Source organism: Pezoporus flaviventris, unplaced genomic scaffold (genome assembly GCF_033815535.1).
Source record: "Pezoporus flaviventris isolate CSIRO_AGI_PZ_B2104156 unplaced genomic scaffold, CSIRO_AGI_Pfla_v1 ptg000083l, whole genome shotgun sequence".
Taxonomy (NCBI): Eukaryota; Metazoa; Chordata; class Aves; order Psittaciformes; family Psittacidae; genus Pezoporus; species Pezoporus flaviventris.
The window spans coordinates 1,409,065-1,431,244 of NW_026892631.1; the positions used below are offsets into that span (position 1 = coordinate 1,409,065).

The following is a 22,180-nucleotide window of genomic DNA, read 5'->3' on the forward strand; positions in this document are numbered from 1 at the left end:
TACAGCACCGTATCATCTTCCCTGCTAAAACGTGGAGGGAAGAGCTCCCACTTCTGCAGCTGTGAGGCAGGTTCTCAGAACGAAAGAGCTACAAACTGTTTTCTAATGGAGATATGGCTTTGTGAGTGTGTGTTTTGTTTTAGAGAGAGAAATGGTTGGAGGCCATAAAAGTGTTCTGACTATCTGATGCTTCCAGAAGAAGGTGGTCTGTAAAGCTGCATCTGTTCAGAGCTGGCTCAGTAGCTGTCTCCAGGGAGGAAGGCAGAAGTAGAAGTAATCTGGCACAGAACAGTCTGCGCAACTTAAAATGACAAACTATTCATTCTTATGAAATGAGTCCTGGCATAGTTAATATCCACACAGAGCAGTCATCAATGCTGTTCACTTCCAGCCCCTGCAAATTGCTCAATGATTTCTTCAAGACTTGCTGAGGTAAGCAGTAAGAAGGCCAGGAGAAGGGTTGAGGAAGGGAAGACTCTTAGGATCTTAATAAATAGATAGTATCCTTGTGCTAAATAAGGTGTTAAATTTGGACTTTAGGACCTCAGTGGTAGACACTGGAGAGTTCTTGGCTACCAAATTATGGAATGCTGTTGATTTACTCCTGTTCTAAAGCAGCAGCTTTTAACCTCTTGTCAGTATGTAAGCGTCAAAGGTTTTGCCTCTGTAGATTATCTGGCAGATAAGGGCTTTTCCTTAATCATTCTTTTTCAGACTGATAAGGAAGGTTGATATTTCTTAGACAAACCGTTTTGTTTTCAAATGCATCTGTTTAATTGCTGTTCTGTCTTATGGGATATGTTGTAATAAAACTCCAGTCAAACTGAATAGCTTCAACAAAAAAGATGCTTGTGCTTGTGTAATGCTTCATCCTTTGGAATGATTTCTTTTTGTTTAAATCCATGTGTTTAATCTGCTGGATAACAGATTGTACAATGAATTAGGACACTTTCGTCAGGTCTTCACATGTGACCTCATGAGCACAAATGGTTTCCAAGAGGCACTTTGGAAGGTGATTTTAGGAATACTTACAAAACCCATTATTTCTTCACAGTGCCTCAGTGATTTTAATAGCCCATTCTCTCATGCCAGTGAATGAACTTTTGGAGCTTTATTTTGCAACATTTTCCCAGTGTTTCTTAATTCTGTTTTCAGTATATGTGGTGTTAATTGTGAACTGCTAACCAGGATCAGACCTGCACTGAGGTTTGATAGCACTAGGATTTCTTACAGACATAAGTGTTTTCAGAAGTAGCTAAATAATAGAAATAGGTCACTTAAAAGATACGCTGGTTACACTTCTTATCAGAAACTTAATGTGTAATTTAGAAATGGTTAAGTATACAGCCTGCTGATGTTATGTACTAATTGGGTCTTCAAACCATGTCTATTATAGGCATGTTTGATCACAAATAGAACAGAACATGGTTGTTTGTCATAGTTTTAAAACTTGTTTGAATATTGAGGTACTTAAAGATTCCACTAGCCATTTATGAACCCATTATAAACTGCATTATGAACGTAATCTTGGAGGTTGTGACTGAGACCCTGTGGCTATTCAGTCACTTTGTTGCTTTGAAATTTTTCTTTCCCAGAAAAGGAGGACTTTCCTATTCTTGTTCCGAACGGGAATACTTAACAAGTGTTGCTTGATCCAAGCAAAATGGTAATGGAAAGCTTTCTTGATTATGTGGATGTTTGCATTAACTTTCAGGTTGTGCATATTTTATCTAAAGAGGATTTTCTTTGTTTTTCAAGTGATCCACAAATGACACTGTATGTAGGCAATGATGTATTACAAGGGTATGTAGTTGCAGGTAGAAATATGAGTATCAACAATCCTAGGCTTCATTGCCAGCTCTGTCAGTGGCAGAGATTTTTAGAAATGTGCTTTTGAAGCAGCCTTTTGCTGCTTTCGTTTCAGAAGAGTGTCTGAGGTCTGGCAGCTGAATGAAAATTGTTACTACAGGGCTCAGTACGTGAGCTTAGTACGTGAGCTTACTTATTTGAGACTTGACATACCTGCCTGGGCATCCATCCATTCACCATCTCGCTATGCTCATCAGACATGAAAGGTGACCAAACCCATGTTGATAGCTTATCCATCATTGTGTAGGTCTGCTACCTCAGTTACAATCCCAATAGGTTCCAAAGAGCTTATGGTTCATAAGTAAAGGATGCTGCACAGGTACATGTTGGTAACAATAGTGTAGTTTTGCATGTAGTTGGGTTTTAGGTGACTGAAATGCTTGACAGTATCTTGTTATGTGCTTAAGAAATGTAAGAAAAGGCTTCACAAAATTTTCTTCTTGGTGTCACTTCATAATAGAAAAAGACTATGAATTTCAGAACCATCAGGCAAGATCCTCAGTTTCATAGACTCACAGTATCATTAGGGTTGGAAGGGACCTTGGTAGATCATCCAGCCCAACCCCCTGCCAAGGCAGGGTCACCCAGAGCAGGTTACACAGGAACACGTCCATGGTGGATTTGGAACTCACAACCCTCCTGGGCAGCCTGTTCCAATGCTCTGCCACCCTCAATGTAAAGAAGTTCTTTCTCCTGTTGAGGTTCAGCTTCTTGTGTTTTAGTTTATGGCCATTGCTCCTTGTCCTGTCGCTGGGCACCACTGAAAAGAGTCTGGCACCATCCTCCTGGCACCTGCCTGTGAGATAATGATCTGCATTGATGAGATCCTCTCAGACTTCTCTAGACTAAACAAGCCCAGCTCCCGCAGTCTCAGCATAAGAGAGATGCTCCAGACACCTGATCATCTTTAAGGGCTTCTTTAAGAGCTTGTGACTCTGCCAAAACAATGTATTAGACCTAAGTATAAATACACTTCCAGTAAGAAAACTGATCAAACAAATCCAGCTTGATGGGATGATAAATTGCCATTCATTCTTGTGAACTGCGTTAACAAAGGGACCGGTCAGGCCTTGAAGGGTGCTGAACATCTTTCTGATGTACCAGTCCAGTCAGCAGGTCAGATCAGGACTGCTGGTGCCACTGCTGTCCTCTCCATCTGCTGTGTGTGCCCCGTTTTTTAATTGCTGGAGGATTATTTCAAGTTTTGGCATCATTGCTTAGAATTAAAGCAGGAGTGAAATAAGTTTATTGTAAGGAAGATAGTTCAGGTAAGAAGGGAAATACATTTGTGTCTTTTTATAACATCAGTATTAGGTCTGCGTTTCCCAGCCAATATGTAGGCTTTTCTAAGCTTTGACTTAGCTGTTAATGAGGTTGATGTTCAAATGACGCTTTTATTAGTGAGCGTAGGCATTTCAGCTGTAGGTCTATATCCATGATGGAGTAGTTACTGTCCAAAGAACAAATTGGGCATTGATATGTTTAATACAGCTCTCCCATTCTTGGTGTCTGTTGTTCTTAAATCTTATTTGCATAAAACCTTTCTCTCATTTTTCTAGAAAAATAGAAATATTCGTGTGGAAAAACACCACAGTTCTTTTGATACTTCTTTTTTTTCCTTTTTCTTTTAAAGATCTTTGTCCTTACTCCAGAGCCAGCCTTGGATGGTAGGGAAGGTGCTCTCAGTTGGTCTTCCTTCTGGAGAGCACTTTCCTAAGCACGCTCCCAATACAAACCATCCAGGTAGGAGAGAATCGTATATGCTCTTAGAGCTTAAAAATAGGGGTGTTACATTAGTTCTTCCTATGGCCTACAGCCAGACAGAGCATCAGTTTAGGAGGCGTAGGTACTGACACTTCTACCACTGCATATGAGTGGTCTGTTCTAGATCCAGCTCTAAAATAACCTAAATCTGGCACAGAATTATCACTGTCATCTTTCTGTTCTGCCTCTAGATTGAGTCATCAAGCTTAAACCATGCAGCTGAAAAGGTGTGGTTTGATCAGCTATTCGAGAACACTGGTTTCATTAATTTTGGTAGCTAGGCATAAAAAATGGGCTTAAAAATGTGTAAGGCTGAGAGGTTCCACAAAGACCTTCTCTGGAGCTAGTTTGGTGAGTACAGCACAAAAGTTTTGTTTTGTGAGTTTTGTTTTGTGTTTGAGTTTTTCTGTTTGTTCTTTTGAGTTGTTGAATAAACTGCTATAGACACTGTTAGCAGTACAGTGTTTATAGCTATTATTTACATGTTACTTAATGAGGTGTAACCCAAATCATCGCTGAGCAGTTCAGAAATAGAAGGGAGCAGCTGTAACAGTGAGGAAGGGATGCAGGTCAGGAGTTCAAACATTGAGATTAAAGGGATGACTTTTATTCTGCCGTCTTTACTTTGTCATGCTTGCTATAAGTAGATGTCAAGACACACTAGTATATAAACCACTGGGCTTATATTTCTCCCCCTTTTTAAAATTACTTTTATTTTTAGTTAGTGAATCTGATCATTTTCCTCTGCTGATATTTTAAGTCTTACTGACTTTAGTGGAAACAGGATTTCCTGTGGTGATTAAAACCACAGGTGCTAGGATTAAAGAAGGCTGGGGTTTTTTAGTGGTATATAGACTAAAACTGGAATGATGCAGGGAAGATTACTGTGGCATCCTCGGGGCTGACAAGCAGATTTGAAAGAGCACATGAAGGGATCAGGCTCTGGGAGTTGTAACCATGGGGGAACTTCTCTGGCATTCACAGAATTTTTACCAAGACTTCAGTCTTAACTGATTTAAAGATGGGAATTGGCTGTTGGAAGCAGAAACCTCTTTGGATGCACTGATGTGTGCAGCCTTTATAGGAAACATGTATATCTTCAGGATAGATGGTTTTAGCCCACTGATTGTTATATTGCTTTCCTAAACCCCCTGATGTCCAGCTGTGCTCTTCAGAGAGGGAGGGCAATTTTACTACAGGAAAGCTATTATCTGGGTTGTCAAATCCAAGCCTTGTAAGATGTAGATAATAACCCATGCACTCAAATACAAAGTAATAGTCATGTTTCTTTATGTTCTCTTTTTCCTCTTATCCATAAGATTTTTGGGGGGAACAGCTGTAATCTCTCAGCACTTCCTGTGATTGTTTCCACTGAAGTTGTTGGGTCTATTTGTAGAACTTTAATTTTTTTTTATGCTTACGTATGTCTGTATATATAAAATATACATAAAATACGTAAAAATGTATATATCTACAAATATATATAAAAATAAGTTCTCATTTATTCCTATATATAAAATATATTAAATTTCTCATTCCTACAAAGAGATTCTGTCTATATAATCGGAAGCATACCTTTGATTTGCAAGTTGACAAGTAGTTACATATGTATATGTAAATATGCATGACAGTCTTGCATGTCAAACAGCATGTTCTATAAAGCAACCTTTATCTTCTGGAACATGAGTGTTGCAGGAGTGGGCTGTGGTTGTGTGAAACACAATCCGAGAGGCAGCAGGGCTGCTTGTATGAGTAAGGTCAGCAGGGTTTGCTCTCAAATTCATCCAGGCGTTACTGCGCACACTAATGAAATGTGCAGTGCAGGAGTACGGACTTCTGCTTCACTAAGGATAATAAACAGTAAAATCTGAGGTTTTATTATGGTATATATTACAACTTTCCATTATTTGTCATCTCCTCTTTGCCTCACCTTTATTAGGTGTCACTTTGGCTCTAAGAGTTGAACCTCGGTACACCTAGTTGTATAAAAAGGAGAATTCAAACGTGTTTTTGCCTAGCGCCCTGCACCGGAATGACTGAGATTCTACATGACCACTGTTAGGGCTGCAGATTTCTATGTGTGCCACAAAGAATTAATTGTGCAATCATCCTGCGCTCGTCATCAGTGTGAGCGCTTACAAAAGTCACCTCTTAACTTTTAAACGTTATTCCTTCTTCCAACAGTGTTCTTTAGTTCATGAAACGGAGCCAGCCACCTTACTTAATGACCTGGTCGTCAGCAGTTTCAGAGAGATTATTGCCTTTGTATTTCGCAGAGCGCATTTGCCTATAACCAAAACAATCTCAAAAGAAACCACAAATTGTAAAATCCTGACCATGTAATTCTTAAGTTAATAGGAAACATGAAACCTTTGCGTTCAGTGAAGTAACTTTCCAGGTGTCCCTGTTTTTCTAATAAACACTTACTGTTTATTAAAATATATATATATAAAAAGACAGTGTTGTATTGAATTAAAAGCTCCAAAACAGATTAAGTTCTGTTCTTTCCCCGTATATACGCTAAGGGCCCATTCCTACTTTTTGACTTACAAAGCTTCCACTGACAGCAGCCCTGCAGGATAAACCCATTTCATAAAGGCACAGGGAACGGATAAATGTGGTTAAATGTCAGTGTTTGGTAATCTCAGCAGCTTTTGAAACTAACAGGTAATTGTTAATTAAAACCATTTTGGAATGAATAAAAAAAAAAAAAAAACCAAAAAGCTTTTTAGGCTAAAACACAAAGCCATAATGAGGATGAGTTTAACAGATACATCACTCCTGGAAATTAAGGGTAGAATAGGGGAACCGGATTACCTGTGCAGAAGGGCATGTGGTAACTGAATTCTGATGATGTTACTCCTTATCCAGCTTTGCAGAGTGCACACAGTTGGGCATTGTCATTCCTGACAATTTCTGGTTGCCTTTCTTGTGCGTTACAAGGTAGGAACATCACCTTTTCAAGTCTAGTTTGCAGGAATTCCATGGCAAAAAGCCCCCAAACTTGTATGTGCAGGGGATTGACTTTTAGAAGTCCTGATGCCTGTAATCATGTCTAGGTTCCAGATATTTTCCATTTGGTGCTTATGAATGTGGATGTGTATCGGCATGATTTGGTTGGCAGGTAGGTATCCCTTCCTGGAGTGAACTGAAGCAGCTCAGCCATGAGTGGTGGGTCTTCTGTGCCTGGTGGGTATTTAGCTCAAGCGGCTGGGCCTTTTGGAAAGGACAAGAAGTCCATCTCTGCTCCTGCACTGGGGAATTCTGCCTGGCAAAAGCATCCATGTGGCAAGACCAGAAAGCTTTAGGGAATTGAGCTGTGTTTCAGTGGGGAGTCAGAGTGGAGACCTGCTCTTGGGTAGGCCCGACACCATGTCATGCTGAAAGGGTCAGAAGGGAAGCAAATGGGTTGTCTCAAAAAACAAAACCAAGATTTATTTTAATTCCTTTTTTTTTTTTCTTTTTCCCTAGCTGGACTAAAAGAGTCTGAGGAAACGTTTCCAAATCGGAAGGAATCTCAGCAACTTCCAAAATCTAGTCAGACTGGTTTGCTGTCAGCCTGGCTTAGTGGAAGGCTCCTGTGGAGCTTGGACCTCCAGCACCTCTGGCTGTATGACCAGTGTGGGCGGCCAGGCACTGAGTACACAGGGGGTTGATAGCCTCTGTGGACATCACTAGTGCTCCAGTATTTGTGAAGGACACTGCAAAGTTTGTTGGTTTTGTCTTAGTTTTGTTTTTTTTTCCCTCTGAATTGGAATACAATACAAATACACCTGCAAAAGCAGCAAACTTTGGGATCTGGCAGGGCTGTACCTGCGCAGGTCTCCTAAGAGGAGGTGGGAAGTTTCCAACAGGAGGGTGTTAAGCTCTGTCCCCATGGTCGCTCCAAAGCCCCCAAGGCAGGCGTTGGGCAGTGCGCTTACAGCAGCCAAGTGTTGCAGGGCCTTAGGTGCTGCGTCAGGAATTTCTTCATGGTTTCAGCTGTAGCTTTTGGAGGAAATCATTTAATAACTGTTCTCTTCAGAAGTATTTGTGGTTGAGGTGCCTCGTGTAACAGAGCCGGTTCCCCAGCTGGTTGGAGCAGTCATGGAGCTGTGAGATGTAACAGCTCGAGGAACTGTTCCCTTGGTTTTGTACAGGTGTGTTGCAGAAGTGAAACCAGCTGAGGCTACACATGGAGCTTGCTTGTTTATTTGAATGATCTTGGAAGCATTGCCATTCCTGACACTGCAGCTGTGTTTTTGAGGTCAGTGGGAGCAGGACATTGACATGTACAGCAGTAAAAGCGTGATATTGTGGTAGAGATGTTTAATCTGGCCTTGCAGGAATTCACACACTGAAGTGGAAAGCACCATTAACTCTCGCATCAGGACGCAGTCTCTGTGTCTGTACATCCCCACACACTTCCAAAGAACAAAGAAGGTTTACTTTCAGAGTCTGTGTGTCTACCCATACCTATAAATGCTCAAGCATTGTGCAGAATGAAGACAGTTCCCAAGATGTGGTCACCCAGAGGAAGTCTTTGGTGGTGTTTGGCTGGTTTATACCTTATGTGATGTGCATTGTGCTCTCAGATCCCAGTCATCCTCTCCCGCTTCTCCTATGTGTGTCTGCCTGTTTGTGCAGTGGCCCAGCTGTGCTTCTAAATGCCTGTGGTGCTTTGAGTACTGCTTCTATGTGTTTCCCCATCTCTGGAGACAAGAGGTTCCTGCTCTGGCAAGAAACAACCGTGTCCCACCTAGGAGGGTGGGATTGGAAGCTCTTGACATGACTTAATTCAGAAGGGAATATAGGGCTAAATGGATGGGGATAAAGAGAAAGGCTATTTGCTAGCTTTCTAATGTTAATATTGATGTAGAGGGGTGATAAATGGACTGAGAGAGAAAAGCTGTATGGCGTAAGGTTGAGGGATGCCCAGTAGATGGTGATGTCTCCAGGGCAGAGGGGCAGCTGTCCTGCTGAGGTCAACGCCTGAGCTTTGCACACACGCATTGGAGCAGGCACGGATGGAGCCTGTGATGTTTGCTGTGGCCGAAAGAGGCACTGGAAAATTGAATTACAGGCGCCACAGCCTAAGCCTTTGGGGCTTGAGAATTTCTGTCCAGGGCAGTAAAGATGCATTTGCACACTTCTGCCAGAAGAGGAGACCTCGGAAAAGGAGCAAAACCTCCTCATCTCCCCCTTGTCGCTGCTTGGTGGGTAGCACTGATGACCAAGCGGGGAGATGTCCATCAGTGGGGAGTGATGAGAAATGACTACAGCAGGGTTGGAAGCGAAGCCCAGAAGTGAGGCAAGGGGCAGCACAGGGACTGACCAGATCCTGCTGATGGAGCAGTGCCCATCCTCACCCTCTGCCCTGTGATCTTCCACGTAAACACATCCAAATGCTTCCCTGCATGCTGGAGAGGGACTCTGCATCAGGGACTGTAACAATAGGACAAGGGGTGATGGGTTCAAACTGAAACATGGGAATTTCAGGTTAGATATAAAGAAGCTCTTCCCTGTGAGGATGGTGAGGCACTGTCACAGGTTACCCAGAGAAACTGTGACTACCCTATCCTTGGGAATGTTCAGGGCCAGGTTCAACGGGGCTCGGAGCAACCTCGTCTAGTGGAAGATGTCCCTGCCCATGGCAGGGGGTTGGAACTGGATGAGCTTAAAGTCCTTTCCAACCCAAACCATTCTATCATTCTGTCATTCCCAAGAAGCGAGTAATGCTTCCTTTAAGGCAACGGTGGTGTTTGGCCTAATGAATAATAGGTGCAAGAAACTTTAAACCCTCAAATTAATAAGGAAAACAGCCTGTCCGAGCTGCTTTCTTTTCTCCCCTCTCTCCTCCTTCCCCACCTTGGGCTCAAACACCTCACTCGCACTGCACCGACTCCCCTCTCCGCTGCTCACGGAGGGCAATAAATAACCGGGCGGTGGCCGTCGGAGCCCTCCGTTTCCCCGCAGCCCCTCCCCGTCACTCCGCGGCGAGGCGAGCACGTGGGGCGGGGAGAGACCTTATAAATCTCCCAGTCCCTGCGCGGCCGTGATGTTATCTGCTGGCACCCGTTCGCCGCTCGCAGGGCGCGCCGAGGGGCCGGCGGGCGGGGGGTGCCGAGCGGAGCACGGCTAAGATCCGCCGGGAGCCGTGCCGAGCAGCGCCGCGGAGAAGGGGAGGAGGAGGAGGAGGAGGAGGAGGAGGAGGAGAGCGGCGCTGCGGCCGCGGATCCGCGGTGGAGGCTGTCGGGGCGGCGGCGCTGCCTCCTCGCTGACTGCGGCGTTGGGGTTGGCGTTTGGGAAAAGGAGGAGGAAGAGGAGGGAGCTGGAAAAAGGAGCTCGGCGGCGCGGGGGTGGGTCGGTGCATGCGGCGCGGGGCGCACGCAGCAGCCTGCGGGACGCGGCCGGACCCGGGATCGCCGCCGCCGCCGCTCCGTGCTGCTGCCGCCGCCGCCGAGCACAGGCGCCGCCGCTTGTCCCGGCCGCGGGGGCCGGCGCTCGGGCGCACACGTGCGCTGCTCTGCCGCCACCGCGGGCGCTGAGCGCCGCCGGGCGCGGGGCGGTGCCGCTGCCGCCGGGAGCCGCGGGCGCTCGGCGGGGCTCAGCGCTGCGCCCGCACGCCCTGACCCGCCGGCTGGGGCAGCGCCCGGAGTGCCCAGCGCCGCCGCTTGCACACACACCCCACACCCCCCATTCCCCCTTTTCCCGTTTTTCGGTTTTCTCCTTTTTTTTCCTTTTTCCTCCAGTTTTTAGCTCCAGCCGCCCCGCCAGCGCGCCGGGAACGGGCTCTTTTCCATTTACTTGATTCACAGGTTTGTTTTATCCGTTTGGGGGCTTTTTCCTCCCGTTTTTCTTCCGCTGCCCGGCTCACTCCACCCCCCGAATCTTATCGAGTTGTAGCAACTTGCTCCCCCCCCCCCCCCCTTTTTTCATTATTTTAATTATTATTGCTATTTTTTTCACTGACGCGTTGCGATTGCAAGTCGCCCTTGCAGTCCGGTTCCGAACTGCATTTTGTCTGCAGATCTTCCCTTTGTTTGCACACACCCCCCCCTTTTTATTTTTCAATTCTTCCTTTTTTATTTTTAATCAATTTTTTTTCTGTAGTTGTTGTTGTTCGTTGTTAAAGTAACTTTTTTTTTTTTTTTCGGGGGGGCGCTGTATTTAAACACTTAAAATGCACTGCTATCTCCTGAGCGTGTTTCTCACCGTGGATCTGGCCACCGTGGCTTTCAGCCTGTCTACTTGCAGCACCCTCGACATGGATCAGTTTATGCGCAAGAGGATCGAGGCGATCCGAGGGCAGATTTTGAGCAAGCTGAAGCTCACCAGCCCCCCGGACGAGTACCCCGAGCCCGAGGAGGTGCCCCCGGAGGTCATCTCCATCTACAACAGCACCAGGGACCTGCTGCAAGAGAAAGCCAACCACAGAGCTGCCACTTGCGAGAGGGAGAGGAGCGAAGAGGAGTATTATGCCAAAGAAGTTTACAAAATAGACATGCAGCCTTTTTACCCTGAAAGTAAGTCCTCAGTGTTTGTGCATGTGTGTGTTAACTTAGCCCCCGAGGCTTGGCAGTGCCCAGCGCCTTCAAGCACCAGCTCTGTGCATTGCGTTGTGCCACCTTTGCTTAGGTTGCTTTTGTCCTTAGCGTCGTATAGGTGATGACGTTGTGTTAGGTGGTGGGTATGCCTGTGCCTGGGTGGCTCTGGGGGTCAGCTGGCTCCCCAGTCCGCTTTGAAATCACTCCAGAAGTGCTTCTGCTTTCCATCGCTATGTACCTAGGCAGGGTCCCGACCCCTCCCTAGCCCTGGGTTTAGCTCCCCCGCAGCCCCCTGTGCAGCCTCCAGAAAGAGCCAATATCTTTCCACTGCTGTTGTTTCCTTTGGAGTGTCTGGATCGGGCAGGTTTCCATCTCTCCATAACTGAGAAGAAAAGGAGGTCTTTAAAAAAGAAGTCACGGGCTTCTCTTCTGCCTGTGCCTCTTCTGTTGTCCCACAGACTGCTCGCTGTTCGGGTTGGTGCTTGGAGAGCACAGGGACATACAGGTCCTCCCCCCTCTTACCACTTTAGCCAGCCTCCCTTTTCAGTTCATCGGCGCTTTCACTTCAGGTACAGCCAAAGTTTTCCCTTCTGGGTAGCCTCGGTTGTTGGAACCTGTCTCAGCCCGTCTGCCTTTTGCTGTTTTTAACGACCTTCTGGTTGATCCATGCCACGTTTTGTGCTAAAAAAAAAAAAAAGGAGAGAAAATGAAAAAAGAGGGGGAAAAAAGCCCTTAAATATGCTGACCAAATCCACTTAGAATGATTGATAATCACAATGACGTGCCTTTTTGTTTTGGTAGTGAAGGTTAAGTGTATAGAAGAGGAAAACAGAAAAAGCACTGCACCCCCTTAAAAAAATCTAGCTCATCACCACACTGAGGAAAGTGAAATACCAGAAGCAGAAAATAACTTCACTGTTCACATATCCAAAGACCAGTTCCTACTCCTTTCATTTAGCTCCCTTTTCCCTCTCTTCCCTCCCCCACCACTTGATGCCCTATATACTTTGCTGCCTGTTTCTGAAAAGCACATACCTCTTTGCTTAAATAGATAATGCAGCCATCTTGGTAACTTTATCCTAGAGTTTCTAATTGCATTTTCTCCTTATTTATTTTTAGTTTAGTAAGTTGTAGCTCTGGGGCTTGCTCCATCTTGCATGTGATAGTCCTAGGATGCCAGCCAAGGTATCCAAAGCCCGTGCTCAGTGCAGCTGCCTCCCCTTTCTTCCTTTATTCTTAAATGACAGCATCAGGTACAGGACATCCTGGCAGTCAGAGCCATTTTATTATTGTAATTATGGCACCATCCTTAATAGCCATGATAAATGCACTCCACCCTTGTTACCCTCGGGGAAGAAATACTTTAAAAAGGGTAAAAAAAAAAAAGGCTATTTGGAGCCAAGTGGGTATGAGCAGAGAGGTTCAGTGTAATTCATTGTGAGAACACAGACATCGTGCCTGTTTTACACGTTGGAATACTGTAGTATTTTGCTGGTGGTTTTGGGGGAAGTCAGCACTCTGAGACCTACCAGATTGTGCCCTAGGCAGAGGGATGAGCCCTTATGGGCAGAGGTTAGGGGCAGCGATAGCAGTGCCTTGGGCTTCTGGAGTTGACCCCAGAGCAGAGAGTCGTAAAATGCACCCACCCTATGTTTGTCCTGTTTCCTCACACAAGCAAACTGCAAAGAACCAATAGTCCAGAATGCAGCTGCATACTTTCCAGAAAATTAAAATATCTGTGGTGTGTGACTTGGATGGTGCTGACAAAAAGAGGATCTATTTTTAAAACGCTGTCAGAGAGGCCAGATCCGTGCTGAAGTATCAATAGGAAGGGTTTGGAAGAGCAAAGGAGATTGCAGGTATCTACCAACAGAGTGCATCAGACGTTTGGGATCGGAGGGGCGGTTAAGCCGCCGATCCAGTACTACTGTGCAGGGGCTGTCGCTAACATCACAGTAAGTAGGTTAACTGTTTTTCCACTGCTCTCTAGTTATGCTGGATGGAGCGAACCTTTCCAAAAAAGACAGAAGGAAAGGAATCGCTCCACCACATTCTAAAGGAAGAAATGGAAAGTGCAGCTCTGGCTGCCGCAGGCGCTTTCTCTGAGACGTCTTGGAGCGAGTATTTTTAACTCTATGGATTCTGCTGCATCCAAGGGAAGAAGGGGATCGGTGTGAACACACTGGAGGTCAAAAGCTGCTGGAAGGCAGGCATGGGAAAGAGCAGTGGTTCAGTTTTTACCACAAGTTGTTAGCATTCAGTAACTGACTACAACCCAAGTATTACAAATATGCTCTAATTATACTCATAGTCAGCAATATATCACTACGGATCGCTGATAGGTCTTTGTGGGGCATTCTGTAAAGTTCAGGCTAAATATTTTTAGCAATGAGGAGATTTAAAAGGAAAACTATAAGAGATATTGTATATACCCTAAGGCATATTTTGTCTTAAATATTATCCTTGGCCAACTGTACTGTATAAATACAGTAAATATGAATAGAACTGGCAAGATGCCAATCTCCTGGGATGAATTTTAGTCAAGAAGGTATTTATGGGATATAAATAATACTGTGTCAACATTTAAAGAAGGGATCTGATTAGTTTTGAATTTATTCATATTAATCTTTTCACATGCTGTTAGTTTAAGGCTCAAAGTGAAGTTATGCTAAGGTTTACCCATAGTTTGTACTGAGGAAGTAAGGGGGCATCTGGCTTGACAGTCCACTTGAGGTTAAGGACACATCGAGTCAGAGTATATATGGAAATTTAGTGAGGCGGGGTCTGCCAGACCCAAAACCACCAGATGTGAAAAGTAGCGGTGGAAAAAAGTACTGCAAAGGGGTTTGGAGAAACCAAAAAGCTGCTGTCTGTCAGGCATGCCTGCCTGTGTTGTGCTTGCGACAGCGTGGGTTAGATACTAAAGGTTTGAATATCTTCTAAGTCCAGTTGGCAGCTGGAAATTGAGCTGTTTTATAGAGTGGTTTGAAAAGGGGCTGGGGTATGGAAGCTGAGGACATCAGAGACAGATCTTGTGAGTTTGTGCCCAGGTGAAGTTACCTGAGCAGATGCTTAATGCTGATTTCTGTGAAAGGTGTATCACCTTAGAACTTGGTTACTTATCAGTTCTTCTTCGACTGTCTAGTGCCTGGTAACGAAGCTAGTTATTTATTGGAGGTTGAGGGATAATCACCATTGTACTGATAATAAACAGGAATCTAATGCAAGTACAGTTAAGGGTTGCAAATGCTGATGCGTAACCGGGATACTTGAGAAGGACAGGCAGCACGTGTATGTGGGGCTGGGGCCCAGTTCTGTCATCTTCATTCGTGGCAGTTTTTATCAAGGTCAACAGCTATTCAGTACTGATGTCTTAACAGCTAATGCAGGTAAAGTGTTAATTTTTATGCATTGTTTGAGATAGGTCTCTAAGTACTCAGTACCAAGAAATCACAGTTCTTCTGGGTTTGCATGGGCTTTGAAATAGTTCGGTATGAAGGAGCTTCCATAGGTTCCAGATTGCACCGAGTGGTAGGATTAGTCTTTTCAGGCGCTTGGTACCATGAATATTACTTTACATAGACCCGTCATTCTGCTGAATATTTGCCTCATGAAAGACAACATTATAAACTGTCCAGACACAATTACATGCTTCTGCTTTATCAACAAGGACTCGATTTACGAGCAGTTATACGTATTTGGGCTCCTTGTCTTCAGGGTACCAAAATTGCTCATTCAGGAGCGCCATGCTCACGTCTGCTGGCACTGACTGCGTCATTACCGTGATGTTAACACCGGGATGGCTCGTGTGCGTTTGCATTTAGCAGAACACAGACCTTAATCTGTCAGGGCTTCCTATGTCGTTGATTATATGGAAATGGTCTTTGAAGGAATACCATATTTAAAAGCCTCCTAGCTATGCTGGCCCTATGGTTATGCTCTGGAGCACCTGTTGTAGGGAGGTGCTTGCCAGTTTTACTGTCTGGTTTGCAGAGGGGACCTGAAGCAACGCAAAGGCTTCTCTGAGGAAAGAAGTGGGAGGAATAGTTCCTTGCCCATGAATAACACTTACTGAAGTCTTCCTGGGTTGTGATATAAAAAAACCAGGAAATTGCAAATAGCTTTAAAAAAGGGCAGGGTCATTTTCTGGACAGTAGTCCCCTATACTCTTAAGAGGGATAATCAAGTAACACGCTCTGGTGCGCTAATGAAGGGTAGCTGAAAGAGAGCTCTCTTCCACTCATATAGAGCAGGTGGGGGGGGGGGGGGGGGTACCACTTGTGTGATCTGCTGATCTGCTGGCCTCCCGAATCATCAGCAGGGCACCAGGCTGGGAGCGGGGCAGGACCACAAGCTGGTCTGGCATGGTATGTGATCCCTGAAGCCTACAGAAAAGCAAAACACCCATGACACCCTTCTTTAATGTTGCAAGGTCAGCAGACCTACAAGACAAATGTAGGGCTATATTCCCGAGTCCTTTCCACAACCCTCCTTAAGTTTATCTCTGGTGTCTATTTTAAAGAGTCACTTTGATTTGGTGAGTGAGAAGGTTAGATGTGCATCACTGCCCCTGCTGCTCCACAGCCCCAGCCTGCTGGCACTATGAATGTTGTGTAGTCCAGAGACCTATCTGGCAATGTGCCCTTGTGTTCCTGTGCATTTCTAGCCACAAGCAGGTGTGCCAAGAACTCATGCCATTCTCGCTGGTTCCTCTTAACTGCAGGACTGAATGTGAGTAGGTGATAGTGTGAGAAAGCAGAGCATCATCTTCATTAGCTGCTGGTTTTAGCCTTGCTCATCCTTGGTGCACTGAGAACAGCAGTGGCCATCAGGATGCTATGCTACTTTGGAATTACCACTTCCAACATTTTGCTGTCAGTTTGAGATTTCTCCCTGCACCAAAGATGAATGAGAACTTGTGGCTGTCATCCTTGGTGAGTTCCTTCAGCATGGTTCTGAAACTTGTGCGGAGCTTCCCACACATGAATGGACTCATTAACATTAAGGCTGTGTGTCTGCCTAATTAGCTTCCCAAATCAGGGCCCAGTTTGTGCTGCATTTGCAGGGATGAACAAAGCCATACAGTTCAAATCCCTCTCTCTGCATTGAAACCTGTCTTTCAGGCATCAGAGGCCAGTGGGAAGTAAATGCTTTACAGGGGTTTTTAGAGAGGAAGGATGCAGCTCTTCAGTACTCCCGTGATGCCAAAGAACACTGACTCTGTTGGGCAGCTGCCTTCATTTGCCTTTGCAGTGTCTGTGCTAGACTGCTCCTGTGTTACAGATAAAGAGAGAAACCCCAGGGTACAGTGGCAAAACAAGTCATGAGTGAAGACACACAACTGTTTCTGCTCCTGTTGTGAAACCACATGCTGCCTGTTTTCAAGCAGGCAGTTTTTAGCTTGAGGATGATACGCTCCCCAGGTATTATTTGCTGTAATACTGTGTTACCAGTGTTTCTGCTGACTTGTTACGACTAAACAGTTTGTTTTGGTTGCTGTTTAGGGAAAGTTTGCATCCTGCATTCAACCACAGGCCATTGCTCGTTTCCCTTTCAATCTGCAGTGTTGACTAGTAGGTTCCTAGCTCCAGCATCGCTCTCAGTTGGCTTCCTGTAGTAGTCTTATCCAAAGCACCTATGTTTCTCTTAAAAAAAGCTCCCCAGTGCTTGTTGTTGCTGTCCTTCCTGCTGTGAAGTGATTGTAGCTGGACACCCACCCATACAGGACATAGAGCTTACAGATTTCTCCAGGGCAAGAGGATGAGGAGTTAAAAAACCCCTTAGTGTGGAGGGTTGTTTTACCTCCTGTCACTGTGAACAGTTGTTTTTCAATATATGAATGACTCATGAGCCTGTTTATTACTGCGATTCTCCTAGTTTGAATGGCACAGGATTGGCCCTGGAGAAATGAAGTGCTAGACCTGGCTTTGCTAGACCTGTCTCATGAGCAGGTTTTTACATGTTTTTGGTGCGCTGCAAGCTGGTCCAGAGTAGAAAAGCTGCCTCTGTGGGTAGCATAGTGTTGTCTAAATCAGCCAGGTTTTCCAAAGGGATCCAACCGCAGGGCAGTTCATGCATGCTGCTTGGAAAGCTCCTGGCTCCAATGAAGTACATCTTGTGTTGCCGTTTGGGTTCGCTGGCATCCACGTTTGGTTTCCAGGAGATGATAGACCTCACAAGCGTGCCTGCAGCACATTAATGGCTGAGAGTGTGGGGAGAACATCTCTCCCTCTTTCAGGTTTTAAATTGGACAATGGGGGTTCCTTTTAATTTCATGTATGATGCTCACTGACATATTCAGGATCCTTATTGTAGAGCTGAGCCTTTCCCCACTGGGACCTCCTTAGGGGGTCTTTTTGTTGTTATACAAGACCTTTCACAGTGTGGTGGTGACTTCAGGTTATTATAAATAACTTTATGAAAGATGAAGCGACCTCATAGCTGACCCTGCTTTGAGATGGAGGTTGGACTGGATGTCCCTTCCAGCATGAATTAACCTTGTAATACTGCATTTTAATACAAGAAAAACAATGCTTATGTTTCAACTTCCACAGGGTGGTCTTGATTCAAGAATCACCAGGTTACTAAATCCATGTTGTTTTCTGTCAGTTTTGGATTTGTCCCTTGCTTTCTTGCACAAGAATGCTGCTGTTCTTCTCTCTGCACCCATTTTTCTTCTACTTATGTATACTAATCTGTTACATTAGAATATTGCTTTTCAAATAAGCATGATGTGTTGCATGAATATAGACTTCTGTATTACACTTCAGCAAAAGCTGTGGCATCCTTTTAGGTGAACTGAGGTAGGCGAAAGGGAGAAGTTGTGATGCTGACCTTTCACTTTGCTTGTTTGGCTCCTTCCCACCATATCTAACCCACACTGCACTGACAAATACCGCATCTGTCTTGACAGGCAAGTCCACAAATAACCATTCATTCATAACTTGGAGCTGCTGTAAGACTCCTTATGGGTTGCTTAATCTGACAGTTGTGCATTTGAGCAGAGACTTTGAAGAAGAGACTGCAGAAGGACTGTGAGTTCAGTCTGACTTTGTGAAAACTAAGAGGGAGGTCTTGCTTGAAAGAGGATATTGTACTAAAGTATATGTGTGCGTGTGTGGATGTGTGCACACACACGCGTGCATATATTTAAGAGCATTAAAACATCTGTTGTTGCCAAGGCCCAAATTGGAATGTTCTGGGAACGATAATTTAATTTTTAGCTTCTGGATTCATTTCAGTGATGGCAATTTCAACACTTCCTGGGGAGAGTCTATCAGTGGTTATGTGCATCAAATGCAGCAGTAAATCTGTCATTCTTTCCATTTCAGTTTTTCAGGCTTACAACTTTGTTATTTTTCCCTGTTTGGCTGGTGTTAGTATTCAATGTTTTCATCTCTTTTTTTAAACCCTTGCCTTGAATTTTAAAAGACGAGCTAAGCCTGTTGAAGTTCCTTCTCTTAACTTGTTTTTGTTTACAGATAGCATTTGCAATCCAGCAGCTAGCTCAGCTGAAATAGCGGTGGTAACTTGTATTTACCATAGCAATGAGTGAGAGATGGGAATCACAACGTGTTGGTTTTCATTCCTTGGGGTGGGGAAAAAAGAAGCAAGAAACAACCAAAAACCCCCCAACCTTGTGGGTAGACTTTGTACTCAGGAGGCTGAAAAGTTAATAGATCTTGGCAGCACTGATTCTCTTGAAGTGGTGGGAGAGTACCTAGCAATGCCATACTTGATGAAGACTTTGAGCAGTAATACTAATCTTGAGCCCACAGATGATCTCCAGTATCTGAAATTGAAAAGAGATTAGTCCTTGCTTATTTGAGTAGACATTGCACAATACATATAAAATGACTTCTGGGGGCTTTGGGCAAAGAGTTGTAAAGACTCCAGGGCTGCCCAGATGTCTGCTGTGAGAAGGAACATTTGCAGAACTTTCCGTCTTACAAGTGATGTGTAAAAATGATGCAACAAATGTACCCTCTTTGATGCTACCAGGGACAGCAATGTTGGGGTCTGGCATTCACCATGGCCTGTGGAAGGCTTTTGTTCCTTGTCCCACCTCTGCTTGGTCCCAGGGGTGGCCCAGGTTAGCAAAGCTGAGAGATGTCTCTGGTACCCCAAGAATGTGGTGATGGAGGAGCATTTCTGCCCTCTGTATTGCAGTTCCTGGCCTTTGTGCTTTGAGGGTTTGATGCAGGAATCAATCCAGTTGGCTGGATAATACTGAAACAGCACTTAATGAATACCTAGTAAGCAAAATTTATGGGTACCGGGGTCAGATCCATTGACACATGCAGCGCTGGCAGCTAATTTCTTTGTCCAAATGCCTGTAGGGGGGTACAGGGGATGTTTGCCCTCAGGGAAGGATAAGCGATATATTGTATTCTCCAACATGATGTGATGTTTTAAACTGCCTGGAGGTGTGTTGGATCCATGCAGATCCTTGGTGTTCTCATTCTCACCCAATCTCTGAGAGATCCAGCTCAGTTTTCTTGGCTCTTGTAGTTGGCTCTGGGCCTTCCTGGCAGTGCAGGGGCTGTATATGTCTTGTGCCAGTCAGTGCTCTGTACTCAAGTTTTTCTTGATGCACGCTTTGGAAGTGAAGTAGCCACATTTCAACATTGAGGTATGCTGAAAGATGCCTGTACTTTTCACTTGTTGTGCTTGCTGTGCATTTACCTAGTGTTTAATGGCAGGCTATTACAGCAGCTATACATACATCTGTAGGTTTGTGAGTGAGGAACAAGTTCCAGCTTTATTGAAAAGAAATCTGCTGTTCTGATCTGGTGGTGTGATAGGAACTGAGAAGGCTCCCTGCCAGGATATACATCTTGGAAAGAAGGGAGCTAAGGGAGCAGCTTTGTCTCAGTTAGGATGGACTCGGAACAGACTGTTGGGTGTCTGAGCTTTCTCTCCCTCTTTGAATCTGGATTCCCCCATCCCAGCTGACATTTCTTCCAGATGCTAGGAGCCATGTATTTGGAAATTTCACATTCCCCTTGCTAATCAGGGAAGAAAAGAGCCCCAAAAGAATCTAGAAAAAGAGATCTTTATAAAGGTGGCCAGAGAATGAGTTAGAACAATATCGTATGTCTGAAGGAACTTACCTCCTTCCAAGCTGGAGTCCTATTATTTACCCACTTTACTGGGAGACTTAATTTTCTCTGTCTCGAAGCGTATTTGTTGAGGTAGAATCTGGAAAGGACCCTGCCTCATGCACACTTGCCACAAGGCCAGCTAGCTATACAAGTGATACAGCCAGACCTTTCCATTCTTCTGCTTTTTGAGAGTATGTTCCCTAGTTTAAGGGCCCTGGTCCAAAGCCTGCTGAAACACTGGAAGTCTTTCCATTGACTGCAAAAGCCTTTGGATCGGGTATTAAGTGCTGTTCTTTGTTTCAGGGAATGGCCACATCTTCAAGATGTATTGGGACGTGGTGCTTTCCCTTTTATTGAGTTGCCACTGGGGATGTTCTTCTGCATAAGGCTTTGGAAGGGAAAAAAACGCTCACTTTTTAAAATAAACACCTTCGTAGCTTATTGATGGAAGCATTTGGTGGCAGATGTCATCTGGGAACAGCATATGGCAGCAATACGGCAAGAATGGCAGAATGCAAAGGAGGCATGAGTTCATGTTCTGTACTTCTTAGGTATTCCACATCTCCCTCTGTCTAAAATAAATGACCTTATGACTGCAAAGGTCTTGGCAAATAAACATGCCATAATATATCTCTGTCATCCTCCCTACAGCAAGTTTTTGTCTAGAAGCTAATCACACCACATCCAGAGGCTTCTTATGAGCACATGCAAAATCAGACCTCAGCGCCTGGAGCAGGGAGTAATCTAGAGGCTGTGAACAAGAATGTGGCAAATCTCTGTGCATTGGACTGTAAGGAAAGGTCAGGGCTAAGCCAATAGAGTGGTCTTGTGTTATCAGTCAAGTCTTAAAAGTCAGTTCTAGAGGTGGAGCTGGGAGAACAACTTCTGAAAGTTAGTTTGCTGCATGATGTATGCTGAGTTTACAAGCTGGAAAGCCAGGTAGTTTAGGAACAGGACCTATGCTTGTAGCATGAAGGTGCAAGTGGCTTTATGTAAAGCCTCTCTGACTAGCTGTGTCTCAAAGTGGCTCATGAAATACTGAGTTAACTTTTGAGGTGCTTTTTTGCATTGATGAAAAGCTGGAGCAATTTAATTTGAGTCAGTAAAGCCACTCCAGGTTTTTAACTTGTGGGCCTGATACTAGAGTCCGTGCAGTGATCGTTTAGGCAAACAGAGCAGTCATTGCGGCTGGGGACTTTAGCAGCACCTCAAGGAGTGGTTCCTTTGTAGCCTTTGAGAATCCCAACTTTCTGTTCAGATGAAGGCTGAGTCAGGTAAATCTGCTTTGTTGATTAGAAATGTCCTGGATGCTGTTTTGTATGATGTTTGTACTGCTACTATATACTTTTCAAAGCCTGGGAGGACTCAACATCCACCACAGGTTGTTGGGCTTTTGTTTGCTTGGGTTTTCTTTTTTAGAAGAAAAGAAAAACCTTGGTTTGTATTTTAGCTATGTGGTACTTCCCATGTCATGGTGAAGTGAGGTTTGATCCCAAGCCATTTGGTGTAGGACATAAAACCAAAAGGCTTGGTTCTTGTTTAATCTAAGGAAACTACAGAGGCATAAAGTGCCTTAATGTAATGACAGCCAGACCTACAAGAAGGTTGACAATTGAAATGGTGAATGGTGCGTTAGAACAGGAATGAAATGAGTATCTCCTTCAGCTGAGATGTTGGCGTTACCAAGTATCTGCATGTTGTAGACTCTGCTCTAATTCAATATTACACAGGTCATGCAGCTAGTTTCAGCTGTAGTTTTGCCAGGAGTGCTACAAGGAGAAGTAAAATTCATGCCTGGGTAGTTATCCATCAGGGTCCCTTCCTACCCAAGTCCTTTCCAGAGGTCCTGACAATCAGGGTGGGTTGGAGTCCCCTACTCTGTAAGTATGGTCTAGTTTCTCTGTCCTATAGAGCTGT

The 22,180-nt window shown here is 44.8% G+C and overlaps 1 protein-coding gene across 2 annotated transcripts in view; it reads left to right on the plus strand.

The window, feature by feature from the left end:
• The first annotated feature begins 10,349 nt into the window (after nt 1-10,349).
• TGFB2 (transforming growth factor beta 2) overlaps nt 10,350-22,180 on the plus strand; it is a 63,454-nt gene continuing 51,623 nt past the window's right edge. The window contains exons 1-2 of one of the 2 annotated variants that reach the window (XM_061475587.1): nt 10,350-10,430; nt 10,855-11,138. In XM_061475587.1, the coding sequence (XP_061331571.1) occupies nt 10,880-11,138 (259 nt within the window). In that variant the 5' untranslated portion in view covers nt 10,350-10,430; nt 10,855-10,879. Of the gene's footprint in view, nt 10,431-10,712; nt 11,139-22,180 lie in introns of those variants that run through there. The other variant, XM_061475586.1, reaches the window with a different exon arrangement.